The sequence below is a fragment of the Pteropus alecto genome, unplaced genomic scaffold, assembly GCF_000325575.1.
Source record: "Pteropus alecto unplaced genomic scaffold, ASM32557v1 scaffold45, whole genome shotgun sequence".
In the NCBI taxonomy this organism is placed as follows: Eukaryota; Metazoa; Chordata; class Mammalia; order Chiroptera; family Pteropodidae; genus Pteropus; species Pteropus alecto.
In genome coordinates, this window is record NW_006442491.1 from 15,242,453 (window position 1) to 15,264,371 (window position 21,919).

Sequence of the window (21,919 nt, forward strand, 5' to 3'; positions counted from 1 at the left end):
AATTTCATGTTTGTTTTCCTTACGTAGTTCAGTGGGGACTGCCCACCATCTCTGCGGCTGGTGTCATCGGCATGCTCAGCGCGGTTGTTGCCAGTATCATTGAGTCTATCGGGGACTACTACGCCTGCGCACGGCTGTCCTGTGCTCCACCGCCCCCTATCCATGCAATAAACAGGTACGTGTCTGAGAAAATGAGTTCTTCATCAGGCGCAGTACCTCAATACTTTGCTCTTTGGTTTGGAAGATCTTGGAGAAGAAGCCAAGTGCTTCAGCATGAAAGCAGCCAAGTATTAGGGCTTTTCATTGGCTGTTTGTCCTTGGGCAAGTCACTGCCCCTGCTCTCTCATTCCTCATCTGTAGCTCCAAGCAGAATTCTCTTCCTTTCTTAACACATTCTCTATGAGACCACTGTAGACTTTAAACTCATCAAAATAAGTGACACCCTGCCATTGTTCTTTGCTTGGTTTGGGGTCATGAATATATGTTTCTTTTGATTGTTGTTTTCCCAGCCGTTCTGAACAGTAGATGCTGTGTCATCTATTCATAATTATAATTTATATGTGGAGAGATAAAAGCAAGAATAAATGAAGTCTGCAGAATCTAGAAGTTTACGAGCTGTAGGGTTTAGATTCTCAGCACACCTGGTCTTTAGTTTCTATATGCTGAGAGTGAATTGGACCCTATGGAGGCTTCAGAGAAGAGAAAATAGCCCAGATCACCACACTCCCAATGCCCCACTGGCGCCTCTTTCCCAAGCAGCTGCTGCTCCTCCGAAAGGGATTGTGTGTGATGAGATGTAATGGGTTGTGTCTTAGCATCTCTTGCAATGGTTCTAATGTTAGAGTTTACAGTCCTGCTTTTTATGTCTTTCTCCAAGAGAACTGTTGCATATGATTATATTACTTGTATATTGATTCTTTTAAAAAGCATCAATGTTTACAGAATTACAAAACATGTCATTCCTGATGTAACTATATATTAATAGCAAAGAAATCAAATCAGTCAGTGGACGGCCCACGTTTGTCTTAGATCCCAACAAATGGCTCTGTTTTCTGGCTAAAATCCTTTAATTTGGAATTCTGTTTGAACACCTTTGTCTAATGTGTGGTGACAGAGGTGCTTCTCAAAGTTGAATGAGAGTGAAGGATCCTGTTCAAGTGTAAGCTCTGCCTCAGCAGGTCTGGAGTCAGGCCTGAGACTCTGCATTGCTCCCCCTCCCAGGGTGTGTGGAGGCTGCAGATCTGTGGACCAGGCCTTTGTGTCATGGTCATTTAGAGCATACTGTAGATTGCCTCCCCCATTGAATGAATGTTTCTCTTTCCCCCATTCCTTTACGTTTTAGGGGGATATTCGTGGAGGGTCTCTCCTGTGTTCTCGATGGCATATTTGGTACTGGGAATGGCTCTACTTCATCCAGTCCCAACATTGGAGTTTTGGGAATTACTAAGGTACAAGTACTTTTTTAATTAAATAGTTGGGCCTCTAAACGTCGACTCGTTTCACTGATTGGTCTGACCACCTGAGTTCCAAAAGGATGACCCCCAACTCTGAGATCACCTTCCCCACATTTCCTTATTTTTTTCCATTGATAGGTTTTTGGAAGGCCGGTGGGGGTCTCTCCTCCCTTGGCTGGCCTGGGTAGACAGGCTCTCAGATGCTGTTATTCCTTCTTGCATTCTACAAATTTTTATTAAGCACTCAACCTTGTGCCAGCCTGCCATTCCAGGCACTTGGGATGCATTAGTGAATAAAAAAGAAAAACAGCCCCATTCTCGTGAAGTTTACATTGTAGCAGGGAAAGACAAACAATAAACAGTAAGCATACTAAGTATGACAGAAACATGGGGCAGGGTGGGGGGATGGGGAATGAGGGTGAGTGTTAAATGGGGGTGGTCAGGCTAAGCCTCATTGATAAGATGGCCTTGGGCCAAGGCCTGAACGAGGCAAGGGAGGCATAGAGCTGTGCAGATGCCTGGAGAGTGGGCATTCAGGCAGGGGACGGCCAGTTCAAAGCCCTGTCTTGGGTGCAGTGTAGTATGTGGCAGATCAGCAGGAGGCCAGTGAGGGGCGGGGACAGGGAAGAGCAGATGAAGTCATCGAGGTAACCGAGGACTAGGTCACGCAAACCCTGTAGGCTGCTGGCGACTAAGTGAAAGGGGGTGCCCCAGAGAGACTGTTCCATCTGTTTTTTTGTTTCGTTTTATTATTTTTAAAGACCACTTTGGCTGCTGTGGTGAGAGGTGACCACGGTGGGTGGTGGAGGGGATGGAAACAGGGACCAATTAGGAGATGGCACTAGTTCTAGATGAGAGATGATACTACTTGTTACAGAAAAAAAATTGTTCTTTTAGTAAAGAATTAATATGGTTTTTAAGTTGTCACAGCAGAATCCTTCTCTTTCAGATGAAATTAGTTGTGGAGTGGATTAGACAAGCCGTAGTGAGTTACTCGGGTTGAACAAGGCCAGGGTCAGGAGTCCCACCTACTTGCCTCTCCTCCCCACCCAGCTTTGTACACAGACACGTGGCCCTGGGGTTGTCCCACCCCACAGTCCAGCCTCTATAAGAAGACACTTATTCTTGGGCTTCCAAATTTATTGCTAGCGAGTAAACTTCATATTCCAGTTATCTAGGGCCAAAGTGTACTGTTTGCCAGGGTGCTGAGGAATGCCTCTTGGTCCCCCAACCATTGTATGTGCAGCTAGAGACTGTGAGAACTGGTTCACCATCCAGAACAGCATGCATGGGTCACAGGTCTTCCTTACCTGAGCCCTGTGTCCTGAGAACTTGGGTGTAAGCTGGAGCCTTCTAAAACTGTTTGACCTCTGTGAAATTAGAAATTCGCTGCCCAGCTCTCTGGGAGATTCTATAGTCAGATAAAAAGAAACCAAATACTAAGTTTGGTGAATCTTGACTACAAATCCAGGTGAGAGGGAATAGGGCATACACGGTGCATGCCTGACACATTGGTTGGTTTTCCTGTAAGTTCATCACCGAGTTCAGCCTCAAGTGTGCAGATGGCTCCACCTGCTGCCTGTGGCTCCTGGCGCAGCACTCATGAGGGCTGCCCGATGGGCACTTTCTCCAGTGCCATCCCTGAGACCTATTGCCACCAGTGGTGAGAAACAGATGCTGAGTACACAGAGTGTCTATCGCATGGACACAGAAATGGGGCATAAGCCACTCACTCTTGAGCCAATTTGCTGCCATGAACCCGTAGACATATAACTAATCTTAAATAGCATCAAGTAAAATTGTTGTAAATGGGGGAACTTCAGGGGAAGGCAGTTGAGCAAGCCAGCTCCCTTTCTGTACCCTTTGAAACACGTCATCGGCAGGCAGAGTCGCTGTAGGGAGTAAGTGGTGCTGCTCATTGAGGTTCCCTTCTAATCAAGGATTGAGGTGGTCTGGGGAATAATTATTTTTATTATATTTTGAGTGGTGCCAGCTTGTTCTAAAAGGCAACCTGCCAGGGCTTTTTAATGAACTGAATTGATCTTCCCTCAGAATCACTTTGGGTCACTTCCTCAGCGAAGATGGCATTTATTTCAGGGCAGTGTCAGCCCTGGAATCGGTTTCCATTGCCCTGGCTCACAAGCGGGTACAATCCGTCCATCTCCACAGGCGCCTTGGGATGGGGAAGTGAGACTTGCAACATCAGTTTCTCTGTGGCCTGAGGTGTGCAGCCAATGGGAGATCCTGTCCAGGAAAAAGAAGGCACAAGTTCTGGACTCTGTGCCTGTCATCTAGATGAAAGACTTGGGACAAGTCACTTTTCTGAATAGAATTGAGATCTGAAACCTGATGATTCTAGATCTAGATCTGCGCTATCTAATATGGTAGTAGCCATGGCATGTGGCTGTTTAAATTTAAATTAGTTAAAATGAAAGATTCAGTTCCTCAGTCACACTAGCCACATTTCAAGGGCTCATTGGTCACTTGTGACTGACTAGTGGCTGCCAAAAGACAGCACAGATATAGAATACCTCTGTCAGTGCAGAAAGTTCTAGGGAATGGCAATGGTCTGGGTCTTTGTATCAGACTTCCAGAGCATGTAGAAAAGAGGGTGATCTATGGCTTGTCCAAAGAATCTGCCTCCATTTCTTGGCAATTATACTATTTGTTATCCTTTATCCAGTTATGCCATTCCATGTCCATGGGAATTTTAACCCGTTTGACTAGGAGTTGAGGCTGCTTACCCCGTTGTATGTTCTGAAGTTCTAAGGGGTCAGATTCCAGCTGCAGGACTCCTCTGCTGAGTGTGTGCAAACATCTGTCCCACAGAGGAGCAGACATGGTGGGAGGGGACTGCTACTGCTTTGGGTTCCAGCCCTGCCTCCATCACTTTCTCCCGAGGTGACATCACTTCTCTGAGCCTCCATGCCCTTGTCAGCAAGATAGTGTGCAAGGCACTGGAATGAATAACTTGGTGTGAAGCACTAAGCAGAGTCCAGCTTGTGGTAGGTTCACAGTAAATTACAGATACCGTCTTTATATGATACTGTCAAACGAACTCAAAAAGCCCAGAGACTTTGGCTACAGTGATAAAGACTTAGTGCAAGGGTCTTAGAATTTGCAGACTGGGGACACAGCCAGGCAAAAACCCAGAAGCGTTCTGAAGAAGAAAGAAAAGTCAAGAGTTCTTACCGTAAAAAGTACATTCTTGAGAATTATCAGCCTTTCATTCTTAGCCCTAGGATTGTTCCAGAATGATTATCAGTCAGATGTCAGGGGGTCCGAAAGATGGGTGCCAGGAAGTCTGGTCACACCTGATGGCCAGGTAAGCATTATCTGGAAGGCTGGTATATATCCAGATATATATCCAGGCATTGAGACGTGACTGGAAAGTTACAAAAGTTTAAGTTCCCAGGCTAGTTAGAACAATAACAGGACCGTTTCCTCATGCCTTAACCTACTCGATGGTAGTAATTTAGCAGCTTGGCTGTAGGTACCCCATTTTGTTTCCTCACCCTGTGCCTCCGTATTGGGCCGTAAATTTGTTTCTAGGACTGGACACCGTCTCTCTGGCTGTAGTATTTTTCTGGTGGTGTCCAGAGGAAGGTCATTTTTCCTCTGCTGCTTCCATGCTATTGAAGACTTTGGAAAGTCAGAAACAGTGGCCCTAGAGGCAGAGCCAAAGTTCAGGAATGAGGTCAGGAGGGAGGTGAGGAAGAGATTCCAGGGGGTGGCCATCAGGAAGGAGATGCAAGGGTCTGTGTGAGCACCGGGAGGCAGGAATTTTAGGGCTGTGTCTGGTGTTTGGAACAGAATATGTAATAGGCATTCAATTAATATTCGTTGAACAGTAGAATGGCTTTGTTGCTCCTTGTGTTTTTGTTTTTGACAGCTGAGGCGGATCAGCCTTTCATGCATGGTTTTCATGTAAGATTTGTTTCAGGCATCCCTGGGGCCAGCCTAGCCCTCCCCTTGCACACCTAACAGGGCTGCCTGACCCTGCCAGGAGGTGGCTTTGCACAGGCAGCTCCCTCTGCCTGGATGCTCTTTCTCCAGTAAACTCTTGCTCATCCCTCAAGACCATCTCTGGGGACCCCCTCTCCAACTCTTCAGTTTCTCTTCCCACTGGGTTCCCACACATTGTAACAATGGCAAGAGTATGAGTCTCATTATTAGCACCTGACTTACTGATCTTTGTACCCCTTCCCCTATTCAAACAAGTGCTTGTCACGTAGTAGGTCCTTAAAAGTGTTTGCTGAAAAACGAGCCATTTATAAATAAAAGGCTTCTTTATCCCGTAATACAGCCAATTAATGGTAGGTCATTTTTACTGGGTTTGCCAGTTTCTTGACCTTTGTCACTGCTTCCCTACATTCATTGTTGTATGGGAGGAGCTGTGGATTGGAACAATAAAGCCTGAGCTCTAGTCTCAGCAGTGCTGATTCTGGCTGGACAGTCACCTCTTCATTTGCTCAGTAAGATTCAACTCTCATTCTTAATCAACTGATCCTTGGGTCTTTTGAGAAATTGTTGGACTCTCTAGACCAGCACTGTCCAGTGGAGCATCGTGCAGTGGTGGCAGTGTTCTGCACCTGTAACATGGGGGCCACCACCCGCCACAGGTGCCTGGGGAGCACTTGAAACGTGTCAAGTGCAACTAAGAGACTGAATTTTAGATTTCATTTCATTTTAATTAAATGTAAGTAGCCATCTTTTCATTATTGTGAATCATTCTTAAAGCTCTGTGGACACCCCTCCAGATGTTTCTGGAACCCTTGTTATCTGATTTACCTCCTCAGGTTATTTTTTTGGGAGAGGCAGCACAGAGTAGGGGCCAGCAATGCAGGATTCTTGAGCCGAGTGCCAGTTCCACCTCCTGCTACCTGGGTGACAGCGGACTAGACAGAAGTTTCTAGAAGGTAGAGATCAGGTTTAACAGATAAAGATAAGACCACGTGGGAAATGATATAAGTGGCGCAGCAGAAGCCCAGAGTGGGGTGGGGAGGGGCGCTGGGAGAGGAGCCTAGCCGTGGAATCAGGGAAGGCTTTGCAGAGGGTAGTGTTTTGAAGGCTGTGTCTGGGAACCAGCCAGAAGAGGGATGTGGGAAAGGGTGTTCCAGACAGGCAGGCCTGGGCTTGCCTGGTACACTGAGGATTAGGTGGTAAGCCCCCAGCGTGACTGGGGCTGGACAAGGAACTTGCCAGTGGGCTTGGCTCCCTTGGGAAGAGCCTGAGAAGTGTGTTTTTTTTATGAGCGCCAGAGGACTTAAGGGATGACCTCCTAAGCCAGTGCGTTAGAAGGTCATTCCACCCCAGTGGAGAGGACAGGTGGGCAGAGAAAAGGCCAGAGGCTGCAAGCCCAGGTGGTAGGCTATCGAATAGCCCGATGCTTGCCAGGCACTGTTCAAACTATTTTACATGTCTCATTTAATCCTCGAAGCAGAACCACACGGTTAAAGAGGTGAGGATCCTGCCACCCAGAGAGACTAAGTTGCTTGCCCCAGTCACATGGATAGAGGTGGGGTAGGGATGCCATCCAGGCCGTAGGGCTTGAGAATTCTGCAGTCTGTGTCCTCTAGTCTGTGCCCCCTCTCACAGGTAAGACAACATGAGAGAAAATTCCAGAAACTTTTGGGGTCTTGTCTGATTCGCGGTGCAGGGAAGGTGGAGTTGCTTTGGGGCAGGTTAACTCGGTGAAGGGCGATGCCAGGAACCCAAAAGAGAAGCAGAGGCAAAGGGTAGCTTTTGCAGTTTGCATTTGAAAGACTAGAAGTTCATCTCAGCCATTGACTGTGGGCATTAGAAACCCACGGTCTGAGTGCAGGAGCAGGTCCATGCTCAGGTGACATCACCCAGGGCCAAGCGAAACAAAGGCCGAGTCCTGGGGGCCCCGTACAGTGAAGGGGAGGAGAAGGGCCAGGACAAGAATGAGGAAAGGTGACGGAATCTTTTTACTCTGGTGTCTGTATGGTCATTTCTAGGAACTGTGCATTGAGATCAATCCTCATTATAAAATGAAATTGATCTCTCTTAACTAACAATCTTAAAAGTAACCCAGGTTTTGAATTAGGATTTTGTCACACTTGTGACCAAGGGGCCTGGGGAATTCATGCTGAACTCAGAGGTAAATGCCTATCTCTGCCTCTGGCGTGTCCTGCAGGTTGGCAGTCGCCGGGTGATACAGTACGGGGCCGCCCTCATGCTGGCCTTGGGCATGATCGGGAAGTTCAGCGCCCTCTTCGCCTCCCTCCCGGATCCTGTGCTTGGCGCCCTCTTCTGTACTCTCTTTGGTAAACTTCCATTTCTTTGATGGCCGGCTTCCCTCTCAGGCTCCTTTTCCTCCCATTTTCATAGGGGTTATGTTTTTTTGCTAGTTAAATCTTTTCGGTAAAATTGGAAGTAACAATAAATTTCTGTTTTGAAATACAAAAGGACACACCTTCAAAACATAAAAACCTGCATCACTCTCTGTACTGAATTTATGTTGAAGGTAGAGCCAAAAGTAGAATAATGGGGCTAGGAAAAACGAGGTGAAATTTAGTCTCTCTAAATGGTATTTCTAATTGATTTAACTCAACCTATCTTTCCATCTGAATGGGTTGTTTAAAACTGACCATTTTACAATGAGCCTCTGATCTTTGTGCCATTTAGTTGTAATCAGGGACCAAATAGTTGGGTGGGTTTCCCAGTTTAATTGCAATGTGTGTAGAGGAGGAACTAATGTCCTTAGTTGGTTTTGTTTTTTTTTTTGGTGGAAAGAAAGTGTGATGTTTATGCCCTTAAATGAGCCCAGAGGATGCTTAGGCTGAAGGTCATTTGGATCAGCGACCCAGGTGATCACATTCTAACCCCCCTGTCTGACACTGCACTGGCATTCTACTTATGATGGGACAGAGAAAGGACATTTTAGGAAGTCTGCCTTTGATGGCCGTGGGTCATCTGTCACCCATGCTGTAAGCTCATCCACGTGAGCTAATGGAACCTGCCGTCTGATGTTTTCTCCTTAGGTATGATCACAGCTGTTGGACTCTCCAACCTGCAGTTCATCGATTTAAATTCTTCCCGGAACCTCTTTGTGCTTGGATTTTCAATCTTCTTTGGGCTGGTCCTTCCAAGTTACCTCAGACAGAACCCTCTCGTCACAGGTAGGCAAAACACTTTGAATCTTGTGGGGAGTTGGAGCTATAGCCACCAGTTTACAAACAGCTCTTCATCAGAGAGGACTTTGGAACTTCGAGAATTGTCTTGGTGGATGTTTGTCTGTGTATTTCATTCTAATCTCACTTTGCCACAGTTTATCTGGAAGCCCTTTGTATTTCTCACATGAGCTGGCATGTGCACATCACTGATGTGCATGTTAAGGTCTGTCTGTCTGTCTCTCTCCTCTCTCCCTCCCTCTCCACTACCCCCTTCCACCAGGACCCTCCTTAGGGAGAATGCCTCTGTGTAAAACCTTTTCATTTCTTAGAATAAGGCTATATTAAAGTATATAATTTCTTGAAACTCTATGTACTTTGAACCCCTTCTTTTTTATTTTACTATCCCAACGTCATGAAGAATGAATAAAGGGAAACCATCTTAAGAAATAGTTATTACTCTGGCATTTTATGCAGAATTGGGGACCATTTTATGTATATGCTTATATTTTTCAAGGTGAAATTCATATAGCATAAAATTTACCATTTTAAAATGAGCAGCAGTTGATTGGCATTTTATTTTATTATTATTTATTTTTATTTATTTACTTATTTTAGGTGAGGCAACCCTTGGTTGACCTCACAGATTGTAAGGACCTTGTCAGTTTATAATCTACCCTCTCTTTTTTTTTGCACACCTACAGCACCTGGTCTTCCTAGGTGGTCTCCCATCCAAGTACTAACCAGGCCCAACCCTGCTTAGCTTCTGAGATCAGACGGGATAGGGCCTGTTCAGGGTAGCATAGCCGTAGACTGGCATTTTAGTACATTCACAGTGTTTTGTAACCACCACCTCTTATCTCGTTTCCAAAACATTCTCATCACCTCAAAATAAAATTCCATACCCATTAAGCAGTTAATTCCTATAGTCCCTCTTCTCCCAGCCCCTGGAAACTACCAGTCTGCTTTCTGTTATTGTGGATTTACCTATTTTGGATATTTCATATAAATGGAATCCTACAATATGTGACCTTTTGTGTCTGGCTTCTTCCACTTAGCATAATGTTTTTGAGATTCATCCATGATATAACATGTATAAGTATTTCATTCCTTCTTATGGCTAAATAGTAGTCCATTGTATATATATATATATACACAAATATACCAGAATCTGTTTCTCCATTTATTCATTTATGGACATTTGGGTTGATTCTACCTTTTGACTGTTATGACTAATGCTGTTATGAACATAGGTGTGCAAGTACAGTCAGTTCTCATTTGTGGTAGTTGTGTTCTATGGAATTAGCAAATCCTGAACCATTGCTAACGGATGCCAGAACAAAGCTCACCTAACACGTGTGTTTTCTCCATACGGCATATCACAGCCTTCTTATTGCTCTGTGCATGTCTGTGAATGATTGTGACAGAACCAGAAGTTTTGGCTTTACTATAAATTTTAGTGTGTAGGTGAATTCACAAATAAAAAATTTTACCAATAATGAGGATTGGCTGTATTAGTTTGAGTAACTATTTTCGATTTTGGGGGGTATACACCTAGGAGTGGAATCGTTGGTTAATGTATTTTAAGTAGAGAAAGCATATGAACTTCAATAATAACAAGGAGATTCTTTTGACATTTTAATTTATCACATTCACGTGAGGCCATGTTTCTACATCTAGTTGCTCCTAATTAAAAGCAGCTAAGCACGTATTAGTAACACAGGATTCTAAAAACCTTCACTTGCAGATACCACACATATTTTTCTTGTCTTTTTATTCACTTTGTAGTTTCTTCAGCCTTACAACAGCCATCTTTTATATTGGTTTTTTTTTTTTAATAAAAATCTGTAAATACCCTCGATGGCTTCATAGTTCATTATAGGGTGAACCTCACTCTGTTAGATTTATCATCTGTGCACCATTGTTGGGAATTTTCCTTATGGCGATGCCTTTTGATCATTGTTGAAGGTATTCATAGTAGTTTAAAGCATCACTGGCAAAAATTTATCTACACATGCACAAAATACTTTCACGCACTGCATTGACTGGAGATTAGGGCCCAGCACAGTACTCCTTTCACAGGCAAGGGCAGGCCTGTCCTGGCTGGCCGTGACCATATTGCTATGTTCATTTCTAGGGATAACAGGAATCGATCAAGTGCTGAATGTTCTTCTCACAACTGCTATGTTTGTAGGAGGCTGTGTGGCTTTTATTTTGGACAACACCATCCCAGGTATGTGGTATATGTCAAACATGCTTATCACATGTGTGGATTACTTTTTTTTTGCCAAATAGATAGGAGAACCAGGAAGAGTGAATAAGTTCAAAGCCATCACTGATTAAAACCCACCTCTAAAAAGTGGTTAAGATGACACTCCCGGCCTCTTTTCATTAATCAGTTTTTTGTTAATAAACTTATTGAGTTGTTACTTCCTTGCTGAATTACTTTTCAGAGAAAGCAGATAAATGCCTCGCACATGGTTATTAAATGGCAGTGCGATGCCATGGGCACAGTCCAGACTGCCTGCCCTCCCCACACAGCCCTACCCAGCACCCTGCAGTGTGGTTGCACTGAGTTGTTCACATACTCCTCCAAGCCAGCTGGTAGCAGCCTACAGCACATCTCCTCCTTGGAGTGCCTGTCCTTCAGATGAGTCCTTCCTAAGGCAGGCCCCAGCTGCCTAAGACCAAAAGCCAGCAAGTACCTGGGCACAGGCTTCCACTAGGATCAGTGACTGAGAGACATTCTTAGGCAGCATCTCTCCAATAGCCATAACTCATGTTTCTCAGCTGGGTGCATTCCGTGCGAAGCGCTGGGTGATGGACTAGGATGTGATATGGGCCTCCCTTGCAGCCTTCCCAACCTCCGAGAGGAGGCTGCTATGTACCATTGTGAAATGCTGCCACGGATCTACTGGTAGACTCACCTACCATCAAGGAAGGATGACGCTTATTCTTGAGCTTGAAGGTTTTACTGAAGTTTTACCCTTAAAACCCACCTCTAAAAAGCCTCAATCAAGGGGTCACTGGGCAAACTAGGGATGAACACATTGGCAGAGGGAATCACATGCATGAATGGGTGGAAAGTATTAGGTTTATGGGGGTCAATAGCTAACACCCTCTTTCTCTCCTAAGTCAGAACTAATTGAGGGAGAGACACAGGAGTCAGATGGAAATTAAAGTCAGCTTCATTGCTGAAACGCCGATGGGAGGGGTAGCTTAGATGTAAGAAAATAATGAGGACCCTAAATACTGCACTGTAGACTCAAGCTCATCACCCCGGCTCGGGCACAGAAGTGTGTTTATTGTTAGGTATCCATGTTGCCAGGAGCGCAGGTGCCAGCACTCCTATAGACCACATTAGTAAGAAAAATAAAGTCCGGGAGTTGCTGAGCCCTGTGGGCCCAGATCTTTCTCCCTGACAGTGGAAGTTCATCCTCACAGTAGCACGATAGGTAGGGAATACATGACAAGTGCAGCACGCACACACGCTCTAAAATAGAGGAGAGTATAAAACTTGATATGTTTGGATGTTGGTGTGGGCGGGGGATGGGGTTTGCCATGACCAATTGATAAAGGTATTGTATGTGGTATAAATAATCTCTGGGCCCCATTTTATGAGATCAGATTTGCATTTTAGAGAGACGTTTTTGTTGTTTTTTTTGCCCAGTCTTGAGAACAGATTTGGGAGAGGGCGTGATGAGATGGAAGGCTGGACATCCAGTTCAGAGACTGATACAATAACTAAGGAAAGCAATGACATGGCCTGGGCCAGACCTCAGTTGTAAAAATTGAGAATGTGGGTCATGTGGAAGGCCAGAGAGGAGGCAAAGGCATCAGGAGATCATTTGAATATGGAGCAAAAAGAAGACAGATGGGTTAGCAACTAGATTTCTGGTTTGGGCACCTGGATAGCTGAGTGCCATCAAGTGCGCTTTGCAGTTACCCCACAGGTTTGATCTGTGGGACAGCACGTTGGACAATCTCCAATATCGATGGAACTGTTAAACTAAACATTGTATTGTTTTCTTTTGATGTGTGTGTGTTCCATAGGCACTCCAGAGGAAAGAGGAATCAGGAAATGGAAGAAGGGCGTGGGCAAAGGGAACAAGTCGCTCGATGGCATGGAATCTTATGATTTGCCATTTGGCATGAACGTTATTAAAAAATACAAATGCTTCAGCTACTTACCCATCAGCCCAACCTTTGTGGGCTACACGTGGAAAGGCCTTGGGAAGAGTGCAAACAGCCGGAGTTCAGACGAGGACTCACAGGCCACGGTATAGCCGTAGCTTACCCTGTGGCCCGGCCGCAGTGAGGCATGAATCCGTAGTTCCTTGCTGAGTAACAAGCAGTAACATATATGTCTGTATATCTGCATTTACATTCTGCACCCCAGAGCTAAGACAGATAGCAAATAGCTTTTTTGTTGTGGGTGGTGATCATGTCTAATATGGTGTCCGCCTGGCTCCTTATTTAAGCCCCGACCCCTTATCCTTGAGAACGTCCACTGCTGGCCATGGTCACTGAACTTGAAGTTCCTTTCCTCCTGTCCTTGTTTTCCTTCCTCTTCCACTACCCCTAGCTTTCCTGTAAGCCACTTCCAGGGTCCAGGGGCTTTCTGTTCTGGTACAGCACCTGGACGTGCAGCTTTTTTAATTTGACCTTGGCCTGAACCGCAGAGACCTCCTGTGGTTAAGGGGCAGCTTACATTGTCCCAGCTTATTGGTCAAATGTGATTCTATGTTCCCGGATACTCCTTCCTGTTGGAGGAGGCTATTGTCCTGATTGAAAAAAACAATGACATGGTTAACCTATGCCCAGATGTGTGCGTAGGTGAGGTCTGTACAGATGGTATTAGATTGGAAGGCTGTTTGGGGGTGGGAGGGGAAGGGAAAGTACCCTGAAGTCAGTATCTGATCCTCAACTGTTCTGTCTCGGTGCCACCCTGGCCCAGGCTGGGCCAGCACATTTCATACTGGCCTCTTTTTCACTAGTAGCTGAGATGCTCTGTCTGGTATTTATCATTCCTGGCTGGTGCAACAGGTGTAGATTGCCACACAAGGGCGCCAACCAGTTGTTTATGGGAGTCTTGGCTCTGCTGTCGTGAATGTCAGTTATTGTCGCGTGTGTCTATAAATACAAGATTTTATCCCTATTTAATGTTATTGACTATAGCAGATTTTTGAAATCAGTGTTTTTCCACGTGACCCTCTTACCTTGTATCCCTATTACTTGTGCCCCACCCCACCCCTCTCATTAAGGAAAGAACCAGCATTTGTAAAGCTGTGGACACCATCAGGGAAGCTTGCTGTCATGGCTTTCAAAGGCCAGTAACTATTATTGTGGTTGTGTTTTGTGTTGCTTGATAACCATGAAAGTGTAAATACTGTAATGCCTAATCTATTTATCAAAACTGACTACTGGACCAGAGCCCAGCAACCATGGGTTATGTTATACGTGAATTTGTTTTGTGAAGAAGGGAAGCCAGGACAGGTAACAAGCAGAGCTGCCATACTGAATGGTCTGGCGTCCTGGCGTATTCATCACCGCAGTTCTGTTGCAAGTCACTTTTGGCAGTTAAGGCTTAAGGAGAATTTTTTGTAGGTCGCCATGTTGCATGTCCACTGGATCTTGATTTTGCAGAGGGGAAGATAATTTAGATCCTCTAGCCAAATGCTGCCTTTCTCGTTTAGTTATTGCAGAAAGTAGTAAGAAAGACAGCCAGCAGATCCGCTCTGTTGAGTACTAATTAAATAACACTATAATTTTTCTGGGGAAAAAAATGACTAAAGTTGAATTGGGTTTGAAAATTTTCAGCCAAAGGAAGTCTGAGACATAAAGCAGTGACCTTGCCTCGGGAGGTCATGGTTCTGGTTCTCAGCGGCCTTGTGTCCACAGAGTGCATTCCCTGCCCCGCGGCTGCCTCTGCTGCACTGGCAGCATCATTCTGTCACGATAGCCTCCATGACTCCTGGAAAGTCGGGGGCTTCAAGGCTTGTTCTGGCAAGAACACTTCGGAGCCACTTCATTGTTTAGCCAAGACCTTATTGCAGATTATATAAAGAACTTAGATTGTAAATGACATTTAATTTTGTATGTTACGGTTTTTTGAAGTGTATTCAATTCATAGTTTCTTTTGAAGCACACTGGTTAAGGATTTCCATTCCTTTAACTTGGTAAGCCCTCGAGGCTGACAGCCCTCCTACACTGAGTCACTCTCAGTTCCTTCTATTGGTATTTCTGTTCAGCATCTCCAATTTCTCAGCTCTGAAAAATGGGAAAAACTGTTAGTCATCCCAGAGATTTGCAGTATTCTAGCTCTGTAGGTGAGCAGAAGGACCAAGTACCCAAATGAAAGCATCTGAACCATTAGTAATTCAGAAACAAATAAGTTCCCTTCAACTTAACTTGACCAGGCATCTTCTGCCCAGTGGGTAACACTCAGGGTATGTGTTTCCAACGTCCAGAAACCCACTCCCTTCTGAAACCCCTCCTTGAGTCAGGTTTTATTGGGAGGTTTCAAATCTGCTGGACCAGGGGATGTCTGATAGCATTCGAATGTGGAGGGAAGCCCTATATCCATACTATCTATTGGAAAGAGGGTTTTTGTCCTTCTCGTTCCATTGGGGCCAGCTTTAGCTTCCCTGTCCAAAGGTTGGGGTGGGGGTTGGGGTGCGGGAGGGGACAGGAGGTGGGGAGGAAAGAGGGCAGCCTGAATAGAGGCTCCATTAAGCCTTGCGCTTTCTGTACAGCCTCCAATCACTCACCTTTGCTTGAGTGATTGGAGTCTCGTGATAACTAATAAATCTTGCACATGCAGCACCCGCCAGCCCTTTTAGGAAGTTGGCCTTCTGCTAGCCAATATGCAACAGAATGAGCCTCATTGAAAGGAAAATATATTCATCTGCTTCTTGAGTTTAAGCACACTACAAAGGGGAGGTTTTGGGGAATGTGGTGGCCATGCACGGTCTGTCCCTGTGTGCTTCCCACTTATACTATTCGCCTGCATTGTTGGGGTCACACACTCACCATGCTTTTTTGTCCAATAGAATGTTTTAAAATAATATGTTAATATCCTTGGGCAGGGCATTCAGTCTCTAGTTTCCACAGTGACCACTTACCCACCGTCTTTATATTTACGTGAGCCATCTTGATGTGGAAAGTAAATAGAAAGTATTTATAGGGACAGTAGATGCAGCCATATCCCTAATGGGTGGGTTAGGGGTGGCTAAGGAAGACCCCAACACAGATTTTTTTTTTTCTACCACTGATTTTGATAAAAATATCTTACATTGCTCACAGAATAATGGGAAGTGGCTCCAGTCTTTGTAAGCAGTTTTCATTCTCATTCTCATTTGGGAGTTAAACTTAGATCCATTGGCACAGAATCTTAAGAGGGCTTCAGATATTAACTTTTAGGAAGTTTCTTGTGATTGTTCAAGGGAAGAGAAGTGGCTTAACCAGGTCAGCTAGAGTGAAGCATCATGGGTCGTGATGGTTTCCCATTTTCATGGTAACAAATTCGTACACAGGATTTGCTTTATACTGTAGAATACTGACTTTCATGATGACAACTTGATTTATGCATGAATATGTTGCAGTATTTCCATATAGTAAAATAACATTTCTACCCAGGATAATAATCACAGTTTTCCAGGGAGGGAATGATATAATTTTCATGACAATGTCATGTGATGATAGAATTTCTCCATTGATGAATCTCTAGTATGTGTGTATACTTTATTTACCCATGAGTATGTTTTATGACCATGAGCTAAGTTGTTATTTCTTTAATTCATGTCCCTGCTGAAATATTGGTACTAGCAACTTAGACTTGAAGTTGGCAACTATAACCTTCCTTAATATTGATGCCACAAAAATGGCCAGGCCAGATAGAAGATGAGTAAGGAGCTGTGGCAGAAACCTCATTCCAGACCCTGTCTGGAGCGAAGAGAGGCAGCATCCTGCAGGCCACTGTCCTTCGGGTGTGCAGTCGGCTGTCGACATCGGGCCTGGCATGCACACCCGGCCATGCCCCCTGGACACCGGGGTCATGCGCAGCCACCTGAGCGTTGGCAGGGTCTAGTACTCCAGGGAGCCGCCCTCGGCTTTACAGAAGAGCCTGGAGTCTCCCATGCTGCACGTGTTATGCTCTGTCCTCTGATGATTTGGATACAGAAAGCAGGACGTCTCCCACCCTCTGCCCCTCTTGCAGGCACAACCCAAGTAGTGCAAGAAGACCACCCGTTTTTGCCAGCGTTCAGTTTCCGCCCATGGACCCAGAAAGCACGTTAACACTGGGAACCCCTTTCAGCAGCCTCACACATTCCTGTCTTTCTAGGTTGTTCTCGACTGTGCCTCATCATCACTCTACATAGGTAACTTCCAGCATCCTTAGAATTTCTGTGTGTGTTTCGTGGCATTTAGTACACCTTTACCAGAGTGGCCATTTACTGACAGTTCAAATTAATATTTTCTTTGTTTGTAAGAACCTTTGTTTGACACATTAATAAATTTCTGACTGTTCTTAAAAACAGTGGGGATGCCTATATTTTCCTTGAGTTTTTGTGACTGACTTTGGCTATGTACCTTTCTGGGATTTCGTTTTTTTTATTTTGCATACTGAGGGTATTTGGGGGGTTGTTTTTTGAGATGTGTAATTCTTTTATGGAGTTTTTAAAAAGAATTTTCATATTGTTTTTCTAACATGGCTTCATTAAACGTTTAAGTATTTTAAAAATATGTAATATTTGGACCAGATGTTGTGAATAATAGTAGAGATAAAGCTATTTTATTCTGTATTTTTAAAACTGTTCCGTACAAATAAAAGCTCTCCTGGACACAGTTCTGCCGTTCACGTGCATCCGTCCATGGCTGGTCTTTAAGAAACCTGTCATTACACCTAGGGGAGGGAAATCGACTAATAAAAAATTCAGTTAAACAGGTATATGGATGTTATCCTTGTGGGTGACACCTGGAGAACCCGAGCAGGCTCCTTGGTAGGATATCTAAGGAGGCAGTAAGACCTCAGGAGATGCATTCATGCTAGAACTTGGAGTGAAATTATGAGCCTCGTTAGGTGAGTGACATCTGGAAATTGGGGACCTGAAAGGCTGTCTGTCCATAAGAGCAGCCTCAGTCACTTCAGGCTGACTGAATATTTAGACCGGCAGGAAGTGCTGAGGTGTAGATTCCAGAAAAGGTTCAGAGCCACACCTGAGAGCAGCTAGTGTCAGCTTATTCAGAGGCGTGATTCCTGGTGGGGTATGAAGGTGTCCAGAGGTGCTTAGGTGTACTTCTTAATTTAGAGCAAAGTTAGAGTTCCTCCATTCCCATCTCCATCCCCGATTCATCTGTGGCAGTTTGGGCCATGAGTGACCATCACAGCTACTCCCACAGGTATGCGACCTGCTGCCTCCTGTTCCCAATATCCTAGCATTGAGCCATTGCTAGACAACCAGTCATGAGGTGAAATGTTTACATTATGTTTATGTACATGAAAAAGTATGTGTAAAGTATTAAAAAAAAAAAAAAAACCATACCCATGTTCTCACCCCCAGCTGGGACAACAGCACATTACCAGTACTTCAGACCCTCGCCAACCCTCACTCCCATCCCATGGGCCTCTCTCCTAGTGCATCCCCATTCCTCACCAGGAGAGGACCACTACTTGGATTGGGGGTTTATCTTTGCTTTTCTTCACAAGTTTACCATATAAACGCATCCTTAAACAACTTACTATTTAGTTTTAGCTTTGCATGGTTTTGAATATTATGTAAAAGGAATGACAGTGTATGTATCGTCATGTTTCACTCACTTGTGAGATTGTTTCATGTTGCTACATATCTAGAATGTAGTTGATTCATCTTCACTGCTGGGTAGTATTAACATTTAAGACTAACAAAGACAAGACCATTCTGAAAGCTTCCAGACAATCAGAAGCAAAGCCTGAGGAGCTGGGACCTATGGACGTCAAGATTTTCCAGCAGCAACCCTGTCTGTGCAGTTACATTTTTAAGGAATGAAGGAAAAGAACTTTGAATTTAGAACTTTATGTCTATCCACTCAAAGGCCTCCATTTACATATTTTGAATGAAGTACTTAAAAAGGAGAATGAAGTGTCTTAGGAGATAACTGAGAAAGATAAGCGTGAACTATACGATGGTAAATCTGATTTCTCTGTCCTTTCTGTCTGCTATCACAGAAAACCATAGACTGGGTTAGAAACTACAAACCATAGACTGGCTTAGAAACTACAAACATTTCTCACAGTTTCGGAGGCTGGCAGTCAAGGTACCGACCGATTAGGTGTCTGGTGAGGACCTGTCTCCTGGATCATAGCTATTTTCTCGACATGTCTTCACACGGTAGAAGGGATGAAGGTGCAGTCTCTTTGGGACCTCTCATGAGGACTAATCCTATTGATGAAGGCTCTGATCTTATGACCAGATCATTTCCCAGAGGCTCTACCTCTAGATACCAACACATTTGGGATTAGGTTTCAACATGTGAATTCAGGAGGACACAAACCAGTCTATAGCACCTGGTCATTAAAAAGTGAGGACCAAAGGAAAGAAAAACCCACAATCTCAAATTACAATTCAAAACCATATCAACTTGGTGCAAGAGAAGAGACCTACAGAGGTGAGAGAAACAAGCCTAAGTATACCAATAACTATAAATGGACCAAACTTTCCAATTAAACGATAGATTGTTAGACCAGATGGCAGGACAAAATCCTGATATATGCTGTTTACAACACTGGTGTTCAGAAGTGTGGCTGTGATTGTTGAAGGCAACAGATATGTTCAGAAGTCGATAGTGTCTTAGAAATGTTTAAAAAATATAAAATTTTCTAAGGAATTTGGCAATCGTTTTACGTGTGTTGAATATAATACTAAAATAGCTTGTATTTTAATTTCGGTAAGATGAACTTCCAGAATTTTATTAATTTATTGTTTTAAACAATATTTTACAAAAGTCTTAGAGCCTATAACGGATTGGGAAAAACAAAAAGCGATCCTTCACCATAGATAAGTTTAGAAGCACCGATTTACATAAGGACAGGCAAAATTGAAAGTAAAAGGATGTGGGGAGATCACATGAGGCAAATACTAACCATCTATTATATTACTTTCAGGCAAAATAAATCCTAAGACAAAAAGCATTGTTAAGGATCAGGAAGTTCATGATATAATGATAGAAAGGTTCAGTTTACAAAGAGGAGTCAATTTTAAACATGCACCTAATCAGAGAGCCTTAAAATTCACGCAGTATAGATGGGTAGAACTATAGGAAGAAATTGATAAACACATCTGCCAATTGGGATGACAGCACTTCCCTTTTGATAAGTCAGGCAAACAGAAACTAAATGAAGTTAAGTGACCAAAGGGCATGTTTAGAATTCTGCATCCAGCAGTTTGAGAGTACACATTCTTTACAAGCACTCAGGGTTGTTTCTATAGCTGTTCTTGTTCCGAGCATTAAAACAAGCCTTAAAACTTTTTCAAAAATAGTTATCAGACAGATCGTGTTCCCTAACTATACTCAAGTTGGAAGTTAGAAACATTTTAAAATCTCTGCATATGAATAAAATACTGCTAAATAACTCATCGATTAAAGAAAACGCCGATAATGGAAATCTTCTTTAATGAAGGTTCTTGCTTGTCCCCTGTCAGTCCTGTTCACAACACCTCTGGAATTCTGATTGTACAATCACACTGCATCTCCTACGTGTTCATATAGTTTCATATAGTTTCACTCATACCATCTTTTTCCACTTCCTGTAAGTTTTAGGAGAATTTCCTGAGCAATGGTCTTAAGTCACTGACTGGGTTTTCTAGAATACCTAACCCCTTGCTCATGTCTTTTAATGCAATTTTTAAATATTTTATTTTGGTCATTTTCAAACAAAAGTAGAATAGTAACCCACCATGTGCCTACCACCCAGCCTAGCAGTTCCGTCGACTACTGGCCAATCTTGTCTCATCTTCACTCCTCAAATTTCCCTCCCCTATTTTTGATCAAATCCCAAACATCTTAGATCTGTAAATATTTCTGTAGTTACCACTAAAAGGTAGCTTTAAAAAACAAACAATTATATCTTAAAACATTAGCAGTATTTATTTAATATCAAATATCTACTCAGTGTTGAAATTTCCAATGGTCTCACAAATGTTTGAAATAGGATCCATTGATATTGGTTGATAATTCTCTCTCCCCCACCCTCACCCCTGTAGTTTATTTGTTCAGCAATTTATTTGTTCTGCAGTTTCCTTCAGGAGATGCTGAGTGCATCCTCTTAAACATGTTTCTTTGCCTGAATCTCAGGTGGGGAAGTACTGCTTTATAAGTGGCTGTATGTCCTTCCATGTTTATAGCTAAGGATGCTCAGTTCCCAGATCCAGCAGTTTACTAGGGGACATTGCATTTTTAAATTTGTCTTTGTAATTGTGTTTCAAATTAAAACATCTCCCATGATGAGGTCTTATTATAGATGTGAAAACTTCTCAAGTCTCACTGGAAATGTATCTTAGGGACTTTGCTTAAAAGTTTTCTCCCATTTCATGTTTGTTTCATTGGGGAGTGTTTCTTCCAATTCCTCAGAATAAACCCTTCTTTTGAACTATTGAATATTTTCACATACTTGGTGATTTTTTTATTTTTTGACTGCTTATACTAAAGAAGGAGGTCTGTATTTGCTCAACAATAGAATTTACTGTGGATTTGGTTGAGTACTTCCCCCCCAAACTTCATGAGTTAAAATTAAAATCCTTTAGGCCTTTTGAGTTGGCCTCTTTTTGGACTTCAGTTTGGTTCCATCTGCATCCATTTACCAGATTCTTGTTTATTCAGCAATAATTCATCATAGATATTCTTCTAACATTCAATTGTGTTACAAATACTTTCATATTTATGCGAATGTGTGCGTAAAAGAAAGTAATGAAAACATACCCCCAAAACTCTGGTTATTATCTTTGGGGAGTGGAGTTACGGGTTGCATTTATTTCTTTTTCTGTATTTTCTAACTACTTTAAATACAAATTACTTTTATAAATTTGTTTTCAAAGATGAAAATTGTATTATAAACATTCAGAAATACTGCAGTTTAAGAAATAGGAAAGTCCCCGTTCTCTCCTAACACTAATTTAAAACGTTGCACTTCCTCAAATTATACTTGACATTAAAATAACAGTTGTAGCCAAATATATCTCAGTAAAAATATGAATGTGCTAAAGCTACCACATATACATTTGTCCTGTATAGGAACGTTTTGCTTTAATAAATGGCAGAGCTTGCCTAATAAATGAAATCTTCCAGAACATT

General features: G+C 43.3%; 1 protein-coding gene and 1 pseudogene across 1 annotated transcript in view; one reads left to right on the forward strand and one right to left on the reverse strand.

The window, feature by feature from the left end:
• The window catches only part of SLC23A2 (solute carrier family 23 member 2), a 97,237-nt gene extending 79,800 nt beyond the window's left edge, over positions 1–17,437 (forward strand). The window contains exons 11-16 of the mRNA XM_006921620.3: positions 28–175; positions 1,343–1,448; positions 7,615–7,744; positions 8,462–8,599; positions 10,728–10,823; positions 12,644–17,437. Of these exons, the coding sequence (XP_006921682.1) occupies positions 28–175; positions 1,343–1,448; positions 7,615–7,744; positions 8,462–8,599; positions 10,728–10,823; positions 12,644–12,876 (851 nt within the window). The 3' untranslated portion in view covers positions 12,877–17,437. The remainder of the gene's footprint in view (positions 1–27; positions 176–1,342; positions 1,449–7,614; positions 7,745–8,461; positions 8,600–10,727; positions 10,824–12,643) is intronic.
• On the reverse strand, positions 9,286–9,404 carry LOC112471123 (annotated as a pseudogene).
• Positions 17,438–21,919: the final 4,482 nt, after the last annotated feature.